General features: G+C 47.4%; 1 protein-coding gene across 1 annotated transcript in view; it reads left to right on the forward strand.

Annotated features, from left to right (window-relative positions):
- The first annotated feature begins 3,953 nt into the window (after positions 1-3,953).
- Positions 3,954-13,885, forward strand: part of CACNG4 (calcium voltage-gated channel auxiliary subunit gamma 4) — a 44,402-nt gene continuing 34,470 nt past the window's right edge. The window contains exon 1 of the mRNA XM_063409084.1: positions 3,954-4,298. Within this exon, the coding sequence (XP_063265154.1) occupies positions 4,076-4,298 (223 nt within the window). The 5' untranslated portion in view covers positions 3,954-4,075. The remainder of the gene's footprint in view (positions 4,299-13,885) is intronic.

Consider the following 13,885-nt stretch of genomic DNA (forward strand, 5'->3'; position numbering starts at 1 on the left):
GTTGTCCCTCAAGTGGCAAGGAATGACAATATTTTTCCTTTAAGATGACCGCTTGTTCAGCTCTGAAGGACAATCTGAAATTCTTTGCCCTCACTCCAGATGAAAGGACTGAAACAGAAATTCAGCCTTGTAACGCCTCAAACTAAACTCAAATTCACCCTTTCCTAGACTGAACACTCTGAAATGTGATGGTGACTTGTCTGCCAGCCTTGCTGGAGAAAGAAGATCCTCTGCACAGAGTGGAGCCTCAGAAGTGAAAGACACAATGTCCTTGCAATTTATGATGAACTGTGATAGAAGGAATAGCTGGGTCTGTGGGCCAGGTTCTGTGTCATCCCTAAAAATGAGTGAATTCAGCCTTTTTTTTACTAAAGAGTTTACGAGATTGATCATTTGGATCCAGCTCTGCAAAGATCCCCTAAGGTAGCTCAGTAGGTATCACAGAAATCTGCAACATCTGATCAAAAGCATGACAATATAGCTCCAGGAACAATTTTAGTGGTACTCCCTAAACACACCTGTGACCCACTGGCACCTTCTGCCACATCCCAGCATCTTCCAGGTTCTCTGCTCAGGCTGGAGAAGTGAAGCTCTGCTGCTGACCTGGTAGTTTAATCAAATCCCACTTCTGCCCTGGGGATAAAAGGAGATTATCCAACACTGTACAAAATGGATGAAACCTCCAGTTCTCCATACACAGCATAACCTGAAGGAGGTTATTAAGGATTTTATTTCCCCAATATCAGCATCAAATTAGATAGGAAAGACACCAAGACCCACGGAATATGACAATCACCAATGATGCAGATGTTCTTATAGTTTAGGACATTCCTAGATGCTAAAATTTATTCTCACATGCACAGAGCTAAAAGCTGAGAAAGAACAAGGGAGGATGAAATATCTGTTCCAGGCTTTGATGATGGTTAGACTGTATCTACATCAAAAGCCCTATTTAATTGAAGTGATTATTTTCATTCTGAGAAAGAACTCTCTCGAGTTCTTCTTGAGCAATTTCCAAAAGTTTCTTTCAGTGAAATGCTAGTGTTATTTTTCTAGATGATAGATTTTAAAAAAACGAAGAAAGCCTAATCTGTTAAACTCAATATGTTTGACACTTAGCAGCAGCGATGCTAAATGGTAACATCTTGCAGTTTTCTTCTGATACCAGTGGTGTCTCTGGGGCAGGATTTTATTAGTGACAGCTCTCACTGAATTCAGTTAAAGCCAAAGTTTTGTCTCCAAAGTAACTGTTATTCAGTTCAGAAATAAAATGATCAGGCACAAGATTTCATTTAAAGCTTTGAACATCAACGTCAAGGAATCAAAACAATTCTGTTTCAAGATTCTGTTTCTCCAGGGTAAAAATTATTTCTGGGTTTGGACTCTTGTCCTTGCACGTTGTCGTGCTGAATTACAGGGAGACGCTGTGGGGCTTTCTCTTCTCATTGTCCTGAGCTTCTGCCTCTGGTCTGAGCTTGGAACAATTGGATCTTAATTCTGATTGAGGACGGAGGAGGCTACTGCAGTGCAAAACGCCCTGCCAAGGCTCTCTGCTGCTACATTCAATGGCACTTTTATGAGGCTGTGTCATAAGCAGAGCCTGCAAATCAAAGGTGACACGGTGGGCAACCTGTGCTGCGTGCAGTGGGTCAGAGATTTCGTGTTCAAGAAAAGACTACACGCTTCTCTGCTGCTGAAGAGCGTAAGCACTTCTGCCTTCCTTCCGCCACGAATGGAGATTATTCAATGGTTGGATTTAATGAATTCAAAATCCTTAGAAAATCACTAGAGCCAGACATCAATGTAAAATACTCCACCAGCTTTCTGTAGTGGAATATAATATTAGCTCTCCCACAATCTACTTCATGCATTTCAAAAGAATAGAGAACATTCTTAAACTAAAGAAGATAGCTTGGGCAGAAAATGATTGCCTGCCTTGGATGCTGCTCTGTAACCCTTCAGGAGCCTGAGTTCTTTCTCTCGGGGCAGGAGAAACAGAAACAGATGTCTTCTTTGCAAAAACGGGATGGGGAGGAAGAGGAGCTAGATATTTTATTAATAAATGCTGTTAATGTGCTGTTACCTTGCACAGTCAATAGGAGCACAGTCAGTTGCTGCAGGGCTGGTGGCTCTGAAACCCTGGTGCTGTGTGTCCCCTTCCTGCTGGTGGAGGCTGCTGAGAACCCACCAGAGCAGCCTCCCTGTCTCCTGGGGAATGTCTGGACTGGGAGTGCTCGAGGAGATGTTTCAGTGCCTTGTGGAATCCCTGCTCTGGGTACAGCCCACCCAGCCCTCCCCCTCCCTCTGCCATAAGCATCTCTCCCAGCAATACCGTAATACAAATAAATAATATTAATTAAGGCTTGATCGGTTTAAAAAGCAATGGAAATAGCTTCTCTCCTGCTGTTTCAGTATCTCATTTCCCCACTCTGTCCAAACCCCCAAAGCCCAGAGGTACAAACATATATTTCAAATGAGGAGTTTGTTGAACCTCATTAAACTTAAATGCTCAATCCAGTTTTTCGGAACGAGGTTTCGCTCTGCTTTTGAGTTTACCTGATTTCATTCTTCCATCCCTAATGGAGATATTCATTTAGAAGGTGATTTTTGCAAAGGCACTAATACACCTACAAACCACAACTGAGAAGAAAAGCATCATTTACATTTTTAAACCAAGCATCTGACTTTGGAGCTGTTCTGTGCTTATAGGCTTCACATCTGAGCAATTCACCGAGGTCTCTGCGAAACAAAGACCAGCTTTTAATTTGTATTTGCTTTTTGTTCTCCCAGTTTTTTCCTGAAATGGACGAGCAGCTGAAAAGCCTCTCTGCGTTGGTATGCTGAGCATTGGAGTCACACAAGCACCTGCAGCCATCCACGCACTGCTCGGCAAGAGCACTGTATTTCTCGAGGTTTGTAGCTCTTGTCCTCCCACTCCCTAATTCATATACATAAAACTGGTGTGCTGCCACGTTCCCTCCACACAAATGCATTAGCTGATCAGGAAGCCTTCCCATTCATCTGGCTTGTCACTTGCATGGGGTGGAGGCAGGACCGGCTTGTCAGCTCCTGGTGATGAGAGTGAGGGGTGGAAGACAGGATAGCGCGACAAAAAAATGGTGTAGATATTTCTCCCCTTGGTTTTCCAAGGGAAAATATTTTCAGGTGCTGGATTGTCTCCATACCCTTCCAAACAGGAGCAAACCAGCAACCCAAATACTTGCCCACAACCTCCATGTGTAATTAATGGCAGAGTGAGGCTGCAGGGGGAAATCACAGCTAAACCCCCTCGATGGCTCTGCTGTAGCTCCCTGGCAGTGTGGGCATCTCCCTGGAACTGCGACGCCTCATCCCCCCGTGTTTGGCACCGTTTCCACGGTGATTTCCAGGGCAGCCCATGCAGCAGGAGGAAGGTGTGCAGAACCCGCCCGAGAAAGAGCAGTGAAGGTGCAGAGCTTTGCACCTCTAGAGTGGGCAAGACCTCCCTGCTCCCCAGACAGATCCTGGCGTGCTGCAAGGTTGAGAGCCAACCCGCTTCACACTCACACCTTCATCCGCTGTGAATTTCATAGAATGACGGAATGGTTTGGGTTGGAAGGGACCTTAAAGCCCATCTGGTTCCATTAGACCAGGCAGCTCCAAGCCCCGTCCAGCCGGCCTCGAGCACTTCCCGGGATGGAACACGCCAGGCGTGCCAGAGCCCGCTCACACCCAAGGACCGGAGCGATGCTCGGCGGGCGCGCACCGGGGCCCGGGGCCGGGCTCTCCCCGGCGGGGCGGCATCACTTCGGGGGTCGGGAGGCTCTGTGCCTCCGCTTCCCCCCGGCCGGGCCGCCCCTCCCTCTCTCCCTCCCTGCCCGCCTCCCTCCGCCCGTGCCCGGTGCCTGCGCGGCCGGGGCGGTGCGCGGGGGCGCGGCCGGCGGCGGAGCCCGGCCCCGCGGCGGCGGCAGCGGCTCCCCCCGCCCGGCTCCCCCCGCCGCGCCCCCGCCCCGTGACTCGGAGCCTCCCGCGGGCGCGGCGGCTGCCGGGCGCTGTCGTGCGGCCCCCCGCGCCCGTGCGGGGACTATGAAGCACCATGGTGTGGTGTGACCGTGGCGTCCAGATGCTGCTGACCACGGTGGGCGCCTTCGCCGCCTTCAGCCTCATGGCCATCGCCATCGGCACCGACTACTGGCTCTACTCCAGCGCCCACATCTGCAACGGCACCAACATCACGACGGACGAGGCGCAGGGGCCGCCGCGGCGGGCGCGGGGCGATCTCACGCACTCGGGGCTCTGGAGGATCTGCTGCCTCGAAGGTACCGGGGCCGCGCCGGGGACGGGGGGAGCAACTTCCCGCGGGGACCCGGCTGCGCTCCCGGAGCCGCCGGGCAGCGCCCGGGCAGAGCCCGGCAGGAGCTGGAGCCGGAGCCGCCGGGCTGAGCCCCACCGGAGCCGGGGCCGGGGCCGGAGCCGCGCCGCTGCCTCGGACACGGCCGAGGAGGAGGATGGCGTTACCGTGGCAACCGGCATCTCCGACATTGCCATGGGAACCGGCGGCGGGATGCGGAGCGCTGCCCAGGGGAGCGCTGCCCAGGGGGGTGACCTCGCTCCGCGACCATCGCCGGGGTTTTGGGGGCTCCTGGAGGGGTCGGGGGCTTTGGGTGCTTTGGGGAGGACCTGAGCCCTGCAGGCTTCGGGGCTGGGCTCCGACCACCCCTCGGGACTTTGGCTTTAGGAGCTTTGGGGCTCAGCCACGGCTCTCGGGCAGGACAGCGGGAACTCCAGTTCCTCCCAGTCTGCCCTCGGAGACACCGGGAGCTCGGGGGAAGGGGGTGTTGCCACTGCTCAGGTGCTTCAGTGTGGGCTCGAGGTTCCTTGATACGGCCCGAGGGTCAGGCTGAAGGACGGGGACAATAAAAAGACGGGTGTTTGGGGGCTGAGCCGGGCAGCAGGACCCCGCTCCCCGCAGAGGCCGAACATGTGGCTCCCGCTCTGAAAATGGAGTTGTAGAGAAGGCGCGGCGGTAACTGCGGGGACAAAGAAGCACATGGGTGTTGCGAGGGTTTGGCAGAGCAGGGCGCAAAAGCCCAGCTGAGAAACCACATCTGCCAGCCGGGAGCGCGGGGCTCGGGCCGAGGGGAAGCGGCGCATCCCCGGGAGAGGGGCACGGGCCGGCAGCGGGGCCGTGGCGGCTCGGGAGCCCCTCACCTGCCGGTCCCTTCTCCCTGCCAGCCCCCGGCACAGCCTCCGTGCTGCCGGAGGAGCGCTGGTGACCCGTGCCCGGCCGCTCTGTGCCTCGGGGATGGGGGCACCGGAGCCCCGCTCCCCGCGGGGCTGTGCTTGCCACGCACCTCGTTCCACCAGCGCGGCTCAGCACACGGGAACTTTGCAAACCCGGCTTTGTGCTTTATTCCAGCGAGCCCAGCTCCCGTTCACAGTCGCAGCTGTGCTCAGATGGGGTTTTTTCCTCCCCAGAAAAGGTTGTGGCGTGGTAGAAAACACCTCATTCTCACGTCTGTTCTCATCTTCGCCTTTAGCTAATGATTTAAGGCTACAGTGTAATGTGATTTCTCTCTTAAAATACCGGATTTGCTACCTACCAATAGTGGGCATACATAGAAGAGCTGTAGGAAAAGCAAATATTTTTAGATGCTAAAGAGAGAAAGAATTATTGAAATGTGAAGGTTTATGGGTAATAGCAATGCTTGGGTTTATGACTCTTAAAGGAAATCTAACACTCAGCATGGGCTTTTATGGCACCTGGAAAATGAGGGCTTGCATCTGAGAGCTCCTGAGTTTGCTCGAGAGGTGCTGAGGAGCCTCCACTTGAACTGAATCTTGTGATCTTCACTGAGCTTGTTCCAAGCGTCTTCAGCCTCCGTTTTTCATGGAAAACAAGTTTGTTTGCATCTTGCAGGAGTTGCTGAGCTTGCTCAGCTAGGCTGGACCTGCCACCTCCGGGAAAAATCCCCAAGCTTCCCAAAATCAGTATTTCTGTGTGGTCTCCCAGTAACACCACTCACAGAGCGCAGCTTTGACTGGAACTGGGGGGATTTCTGCCCTGCCTTCACCTGGTCAGAACTTTATTCAGGAGAAAAGCACTCAGGGGAGCTGAGAGGATCGGGCAGGGCTGAAGCAGCTCCTGATAACGTGGCCGAGCTCCAGCCTGGCTACATCCCCTGGCAGCGCTGGTGCCCTCCTGGCACTCACCAGGGCATTTGCTGAGGAGCTGCACCAGGAGCTGTGTGCAAGCAAAGCTCAAACCCCCACCAGTTTGGGGGATAAAAAGGCTTTTCATGGGACCCATCAATCCGACAGCGAGGGAGCTGTTCTGCTCAAAATTCAAATGCTCATAATCAAATTATGAAGTTACAATTTTTAAAGTTGTCAAATATGTGCTAAGAATGCCCAATTTGAGAAAGCTGTCATCTGTTCACAGGGCTGAGGAGCAGAGACTACATTCTCTCTTCCTTTTTCAGTATGTTCTGTTTTATAAGATAAAATCTATAGAAACAGTAAATTATTCATGTTTTAAACCATGCCATGGGACTTGGGTTTCAACATGGAACCATTCCTTTGTTTCATAAAATAATAAAACCATTTCTAGAAGCTGATCTAAAGCAACACTCCCTTGACCATTTCAGAGCCTCGCTCATTTGAAGTGGCTGAGTCTTTTAGCAATCTAAAGGTAATATTGCAACTCTGAGGAGATACATAGCAGGAAAATAACTTCAGCTGTGGATTTTTATGTGTGATTAAATGATTTGGCTTCAAACCTATTTTTAGAAATCTTCTGGTGTTTTGGAGAAATAATTGTTGAAACCTCCCTAATTTATTTTAATGGTCTTTATTGCCATTTCACTCTTATGTCAAAAAGACAAATCTGAGACACAAATGTGCAGAAGTTGAAAATGCCTTAAACAGCTTCTGAAATTGCTTTTGACATACATTAAGCATTTTGCTGAGCAAATTTCAGGTCAATTGAAATTTCCCAGTAAAATGTTTCTCAACTCTATCAATAGAAGAACCTGTATGCTGGATTTTGAGCAATCACCTGTAGCCCCAATTCCAAGACTTCAAACAAAATTGCTGGAACAGGATGTAAAAGGATAACCTTATAATTCAATTTTCAGGTGCTCCTCAATGTTTTCCTGTTTTTCTTTGAAACATTATTTTACAACAAATTGGCATCATAATTGGAGTGATACAGCTTAGGGACCAAGCATATTATCTTTGTTTGGAGCTGCGGGGATGAAATCATGTTTCAGTAGTAGCTGATACTACTATGGAGCTTAGTCACTCAAGAAGCAGAGTTAATGATACATCAGTCAAACTCTTGCCTGTCTAATCCCAATTTTGTTCTTTTAGCGTGTTTGTCAAAGGTGGAGGTAGGAGGTTCATTGAGTGGATTTTAAATAATATTGCACTGTTCCTGCATGGATATTTAAAAGTTGTCTCCAAGGTAATCGCCTTCGGTCAGAAAGTGAAATAATTCCTGGTGTGGATGTGCAGAACAGAAGTGGCTGAGCCTCTGAAGATGGCCCAGGGCTCCTGGGGTTTGGTTTTCTGGGCCCAGGACAACCACAATAGCTGCAGCCTTGGCAGCTGAAGTTGAAATGTCACCAGGAGGAGTTTCTGACAGAGCCCCCATGGCAGCCAACCAACCTGAAACCTGCACCCAGCCCACAAATTCACACGAAGAGCAAAGCAGCCCCATTTTGGGCAGCTGCTGCTCTGTCCCAGGTCCACACTTGTGCTGTGGTGGCTGTCCCTGGGTGCAGAGCAGGGTCTTGCAAACACAGCCGAAGCTGTGTCCTGTGAAGAACCATCCTGTGGTCAGCCTAACCTGAGAAAGGGAGATTAAACCCCTCTGATGCCCCAGCAGCTCCTGTTCCAGTGGGATTGTGCTGCACAGTCTTACTCACGAGGAGGATCTGATTAAAATACTTGCCTAGGAAAAAACAATGCTAAAAACACCACTTTATCCACTGAAACTGCTTATCTTGGTGAACAATCGTGCTGAAGTTAATAGGACAGCTCACAATGGAGCGCTCTGCAGGCTCTGTGACATCAAGATAGGAAATCAAGTAATGTACTTGTAATTTAAATTTATTCAAAGAGTATTTTATTAAACACTTCAGCACATGAATCTCTTTGAACCCATTGTGTCTACAGCTTTTAGTATTCCCTGTTTGCCATTTACTTCTCAAGTGGTGCAAATGGCTATTTAATTCACATGGGCCAACGTGTCCTTCCTGGCTGGAACGTTTACAATGGGGAGGAAGGAGCGAGTAAATCATTTCTGATTTTGAAAACTTGCACAAACACACATTTGCACGATTATTTGCAAGTCTTCCAGCTTGGATGAATGCTCACAAACACGGGAACTGCAGCACCCGCATGCGCTGCTTCCATGGATACTCCTGAAAACAAAATAAAAATGCTTATTCCAATGTTTGAGGCAAGCAAATAAAGGCAGCTTGCTATCCATCAATACTGCAAATTCATGGCTCATCCCAAAAGAATGAATATTCCTTAGTATTCTCCAAGCACAGCTATGAAGCTCCAGCACCACCACTTTGTAATAAACTGAATGCAGACTTTTTATTCCAGTGCTGTGGCCCAAGTGTTATTTGGTGTAGAGCAAATGTTAAATCACTCTAAGCTCAGACATGACCTGCCTTGGAGGTTGTGTCCACAGGCACGTTATGAGGTGGCTGCGCTTCTCAGTGTGTGCAGCACACGAGCCTGTGCTCACACTGTGAAAGAAAAATGGAGAATACACAAATGGGGGTCTCTACTCTGAAAAACCTGTTTGGTGATGCTGTAGCCTATTTCTAGGACAATGTATAGGTGCTATTGCACTCCTGAAGAATGAACTTTCACCCGTGCATCTTTCAACACAAACATAAACCCATTAGTGCAGGACTTTGCTGAGGTTCAGACACTCTTTCATTCCACACATCCTGCTCATACCATCTCCGTTTCCTTGGTAAAACACACGTTCTTCCATGGTCCATGTGCTTTACTCACTGTTTTAAAGAACAATTCTTAGCACTCTAATATCAGCTTTGCACTCCTGGCTGAAGCAGAGCAGTGTTGCTGGCAACTGATGGAGTGATTTTTTTAACAGCCTCTTTAGGTTAATTTTTTTTTTCAGGAACATTCCATTTGTTAGAGTTTCTAAATTTGGAGCTGCCTTTATGGACACAAAGTTCAATCCCTTTGAAATATTGTCCATAGTATAAAATACTTAAAAATAGTGAGAAATTTGGTGCTGGAGGACCTGTCAGCAGAGGATGGGTTAAGGTATTATCTACTCTCAAATGAAAAAAAAAAAAAAAAAGCATGTGTCTCCTCAATGCATCTCTTTGAACATTTGTACAGAGGCTCTCAAATGATCTTATTGATGTCACAAAACATCCATTCTTCCCTGCTCTATGAAACAGGGATCTGAAGCTAATTGACTGAATATATGTCACTTTAATGAATTAATTTGCTTTCTTGAACTGCTCTGCTCTATAGCCAGTAGGGAGCTATCAGGCTACACGAAGGTTTCGGTTTTTTCTCCGTGGCTCTCAGCATTTCAGATATCCCAGTGCAAAACTTAGCTCCCAAAGACTCTGTGTGCGTTAGCCATGCTCCCCGAAGGCTGCAAACCAAGGAAAGCACATTTGTAATCCAGCAGCAAAGCTCTTTCTGCTGTGCAGGAGGCAATGTGGGGAATATTAATCTCACCTCGCTTTCAGGATTGTTCTGGGCAGGCTGCAGAAATGTTTTGTGAGGAGTCAAGGAGGCGTGGGGTTGTACAAACAGGATCCTCGTGGCTGTGTTGTGCTGCAGTTGCTGGTTTATTCTGTATATAGTTACACTGCCTGTTCTGAGGACCTGACAGATGGCATTTGTGGTAGGATCTGTCAGAGCCATAGTAACTCATTTTGGGGTTTGTGGGGACCTTTGCAGTGATGTAAAGCAGCCTTTGGGCTTTGTCCAGTAGCTGTTACCTTTAACTGACCTTCTGCCATGGGCTTTTATTGCTCCTTTTAGGTACTGCCAGGGCTTGCCCTGCCTTCTGACAGCTCTACTGACCCTCGCCAGCATAAACTGGTAAAACAAGTCAATACAACAGTGTGGCTTTTCTGCTCCTGTGAAATTCCAGCAGTGATCATTCCTCCAGCACATCCTGTCCCATCTGCTGGGTCACACAGTGTCACCTCTGCTCAGGTCGTGCTGTCCCACCTGTAGCTTCAGTCAGTCTTGCCAGGTGCAAAACACCTCATAAAAAACTCAGGGAGAAAGGGAGTGTACCTAATGTCTCCATCCTGTAGTCTTGTGTATTTTTCCAGAAAGAGAGTGGAAAAAAGAACAAATATTAGGAAGGGAAGCAAGTGCTTTCATCTCATCTCTAATTCCTTTGAGGAGGTAGGAGTACTTAGGTACTGAGTGTAATCTGAAGTCTGTTATTAACACCTCTCAGCTCCCAGATATTTAGCTGGTGTCTCTGTGGTTTATGTGCTAAAGAGCAGCAATTTCTGTAGAATTTCTGCATCCCCAAACTGAAAATGGAGAGGAAGGAGGAGGAGGAGGATGATAAGCTTGTGGCTCTGGGCTTTTGCAGGTTTCCTGCTTGATCTGGGGCCATTTACTTTATCTTCCTGTCCCTGACTAGGAGGGGTAACTGTGCTTCCTTTCCACCCACTTCTCTCTCATTCTAATAATAAAATGGGAACAGAGATGTGGAGAAACTGGGACACGGCGAGAGGGCTGCCCAGCTCGGGGAGGAGGCACCAACACGGCTTTAACTGGCCTTGAAGCCTTTTGCTTGCAACTTATGTTTTATACATGCAATATTTGGTGTTTAAGCATGTCTTCCTTGAGGGACAGGATTAAGTCTGATTCTCCACCTACGGAAAGTTGACTGCTTTCTAGGAAGGAGGTGGAATTATGCCAATATGAAGCCAATATAAGAGAAGGGATCATGGATTTGTCCCTTCAATTGGACCTTTTCCTGCTGGTCCTTCCTTTCTGAGCCAAGACTCATCTCAGGAAATAAATCAAACTATCAAACTGAAAAACTGGTCCTGCTTCCAAACATTACTTGGTGCTTATCTTCATTTTAGATTTCTGTTTACTGCTATTTATTATGTCTTGGATTTATGGTTCAGCATCCAAATTCTTCCCAACAGATGGCAAGGCAGGATGCACAGGAGTAGCAAAACAAACAGGATAAATGCACAACTGCCCATATGTCTGAGAGGCTGATACACATTTATGACTTCAGAACAAAGGGATGTTTGCAGCAGACACCACCAGTGCTGGGCAGGACTTCACGGGTTTTTTCTGCCTTGTTCTGAAGCCTCTCACTTTTTCAGTGTGTTTTGATCAGTTAAATTGCAACATATTTTGTCCTCCCTCTTCTACTCCCAGATAGTTCTTTCCCTTATAGTTATTTGTCTCCACTCCCAAAGTACATCTGTTCATTTTATCTTCAACATTTTAATGTGGAAGGTGGCTCTCTCCTGGGTTTCAGCTTGTGGTTTTAATTCCATTGTGGCTGTGACTCTTTGGAGGGGCACACAGAGGTGCTGGGGACCACAGCAACATTTGAGCCTTTCTCTATATTGAGATTTATCATAATATTAATGACAAGTGGCCTCTCTGCTATCTCAAAATAGCAAGCCTCCGGGCAAGCTGCCTGCAGGATGGATAGCCCAGACAGACTGAGCTAGATTTCCCCTCAGATCTGGGGGCATTTTTGCCAGTTGTTGCATGCTGGGAGTCAAATGCAGTGGGAGCGTTGAAGCAGCTCTTGATTTAGCCTGGCAGATAGTCCAGCCCCTCTTTCTGCTCCTTCCCGTGGCATCCTGTCAGCTCCACATCTTTGTTCTCTTCCTCTTTTTTCCTCCCCTTGCCGAAATGTTGTAACTTGCCTTCTGCTGAGGAGATGCCTTTGAAATTAGCTCTTCAATGACAGTGCATGAGTCCTTCTTTAGAAAATGAGTAGATACTGCCCTAGGTAGAAATTCAAGATTTTTAAATTCTCTTCTTAACTCTTGACCATCTCTGTGCTGTCCTGCCAATGAAAAACGTGTAATCACTTATTTTTCAAAGATATAGTCTGGGTTCTCTTTTTCTCTACCTCTTTTACTTGTTTCACAGGATTTATCCAGGCTCCTGCCTACCTAACAAATAACCTTGTAAGTTCTTCTTCAATAGAATTGAGTCATTTCTTGTCAAATGTAATCCATGAAGGAATGATAGATTATAAACACACAGTCACAATATGAAGAGATGGGTGAAGGGAGAGCACGTTATGGAATTACAGTATTTCCTGTACCAATTGCCAAGCCCTGATACAAATTAACCTCTTTTATTGTTCTTTTTCAAGCATTCCGCCTTTTAATTGCTGTTTTGGAATTGTGCCACTTAGTTGTGCCCTTTGAATGTTTCTCACTTAGCCAGTCCTGTTAGCTTGATAATGCCAAATGTTTCTGAGATATTCAGAAGCGCTGAACATCCCCTGCTCGAGTGGGAGAGGGACCCAGCTCAGGCAGGAATTAGCACCCTTGTTTAGCTGCCAGGGTTGGGGTTTTTTTTATTTCAGATTAAGTTAATAACCATTTTTAAGTCACTGCCAATTCTCTACCGGGCTTTCAGATCAGTTGCCTCCCATTTATACTTTTCAAATGATGCAGTTTTGTGTGGAATATGGATGACTGGATATTTTCTCCTGTCCAAATATATAGCATTCAATAACACTGGGGTTGTTATTGTCTTCCTTGCATCCCAGAGGCACAGTTTATCTCTTGGTGCTGCAAGGCATTTAAAAGGAACCATGGCATGTCACAATTATGACTTGAAATAGGATCTTGCCAGAGGAACATTGCCTAAATGTAATCAAATCTAAACTATAACTTATTGCAAACACCTATCAGGGCTGTGCACACCTATCTCCCAGCTCGCTGGCTATCAGTGATGGCTGATAGCAAGGCACTGGGTGATTTTGTTGGAAGAATTCTCATGCTGTTGGGGATTTTTAGAGTTCAGCCCCCAGCATTCGACTGCCTGCAAGCAAATGAAATAACAAACTCTCAACGCTGGAAGACCTTGTGACTATTTAGGCTGAGCTTTCAAAGGTATATCCAGATATGATGAAAGTTTGTGATACTCCTCCGTGCATGACTCACTAATGGCAGTAGTGGGCTTTAATCATCTTTGTCCAGTGGATAATCTAAATTCAAGCAAACCATAGCAATGCTCCTTTACATAATGCATACATTTTAATGCAAAATTCGCTAGACTTGGTTTCTTTGTGTGTTAGATTGGTTTTAGCCAGATGATGAAACAGCAAGTTGCATTGTGTGACAGCACATTTCCATCCACGGGGATTGTGAACAGGGCTGAATCCCTCAAATGCACTGAACAGAGCCCTGTTACTGGAGCCAGTGAAGCCAATAGCCCAAAATGGATTGTTAAATTCCAGATATGGCTCTGCTGAGTGTGGGAAGGTGATTTGCAGGCAACTGTGAACTACCAAAAATTCAGGAATTTACTTTTTTTGCAGGGAGAGCTCCAGACTCTGCTTCCTCCCAGATTTAACATCTCCCGTTCCCACTCTGCTACCTGATGTACCCCTGACTGAAGGCAGTTTATTCTGTACCTTTGGAGATCTGGAACAATATTAACCATTTCAACTGGGTTTTATTAGGGGAACTTTTGGAAAACATCAGTATCAAGCAGAGCTCTCCTAGACATGATAAACCATCAATTAATAAACCTGGGAGCTCAGTAACAGCTAGGAAATGTTCCTTACAACCGAGTTGCTAACCCAAACCAGTGGGGTCCTCACCCTCATCCCTCTGCCAGCCAGCAGGGGCTCAGTTATTTGCCATGGCAGCGATTT

Source organism: Prinia subflava, chromosome 12 (assembly GCF_021018805.1).
Source record: "Prinia subflava isolate CZ2003 ecotype Zambia chromosome 12, Cam_Psub_1.2, whole genome shotgun sequence".
Lineage (NCBI taxonomy): Eukaryota > Metazoa > Chordata > Aves > Passeriformes > Cisticolidae > Prinia > Prinia subflava.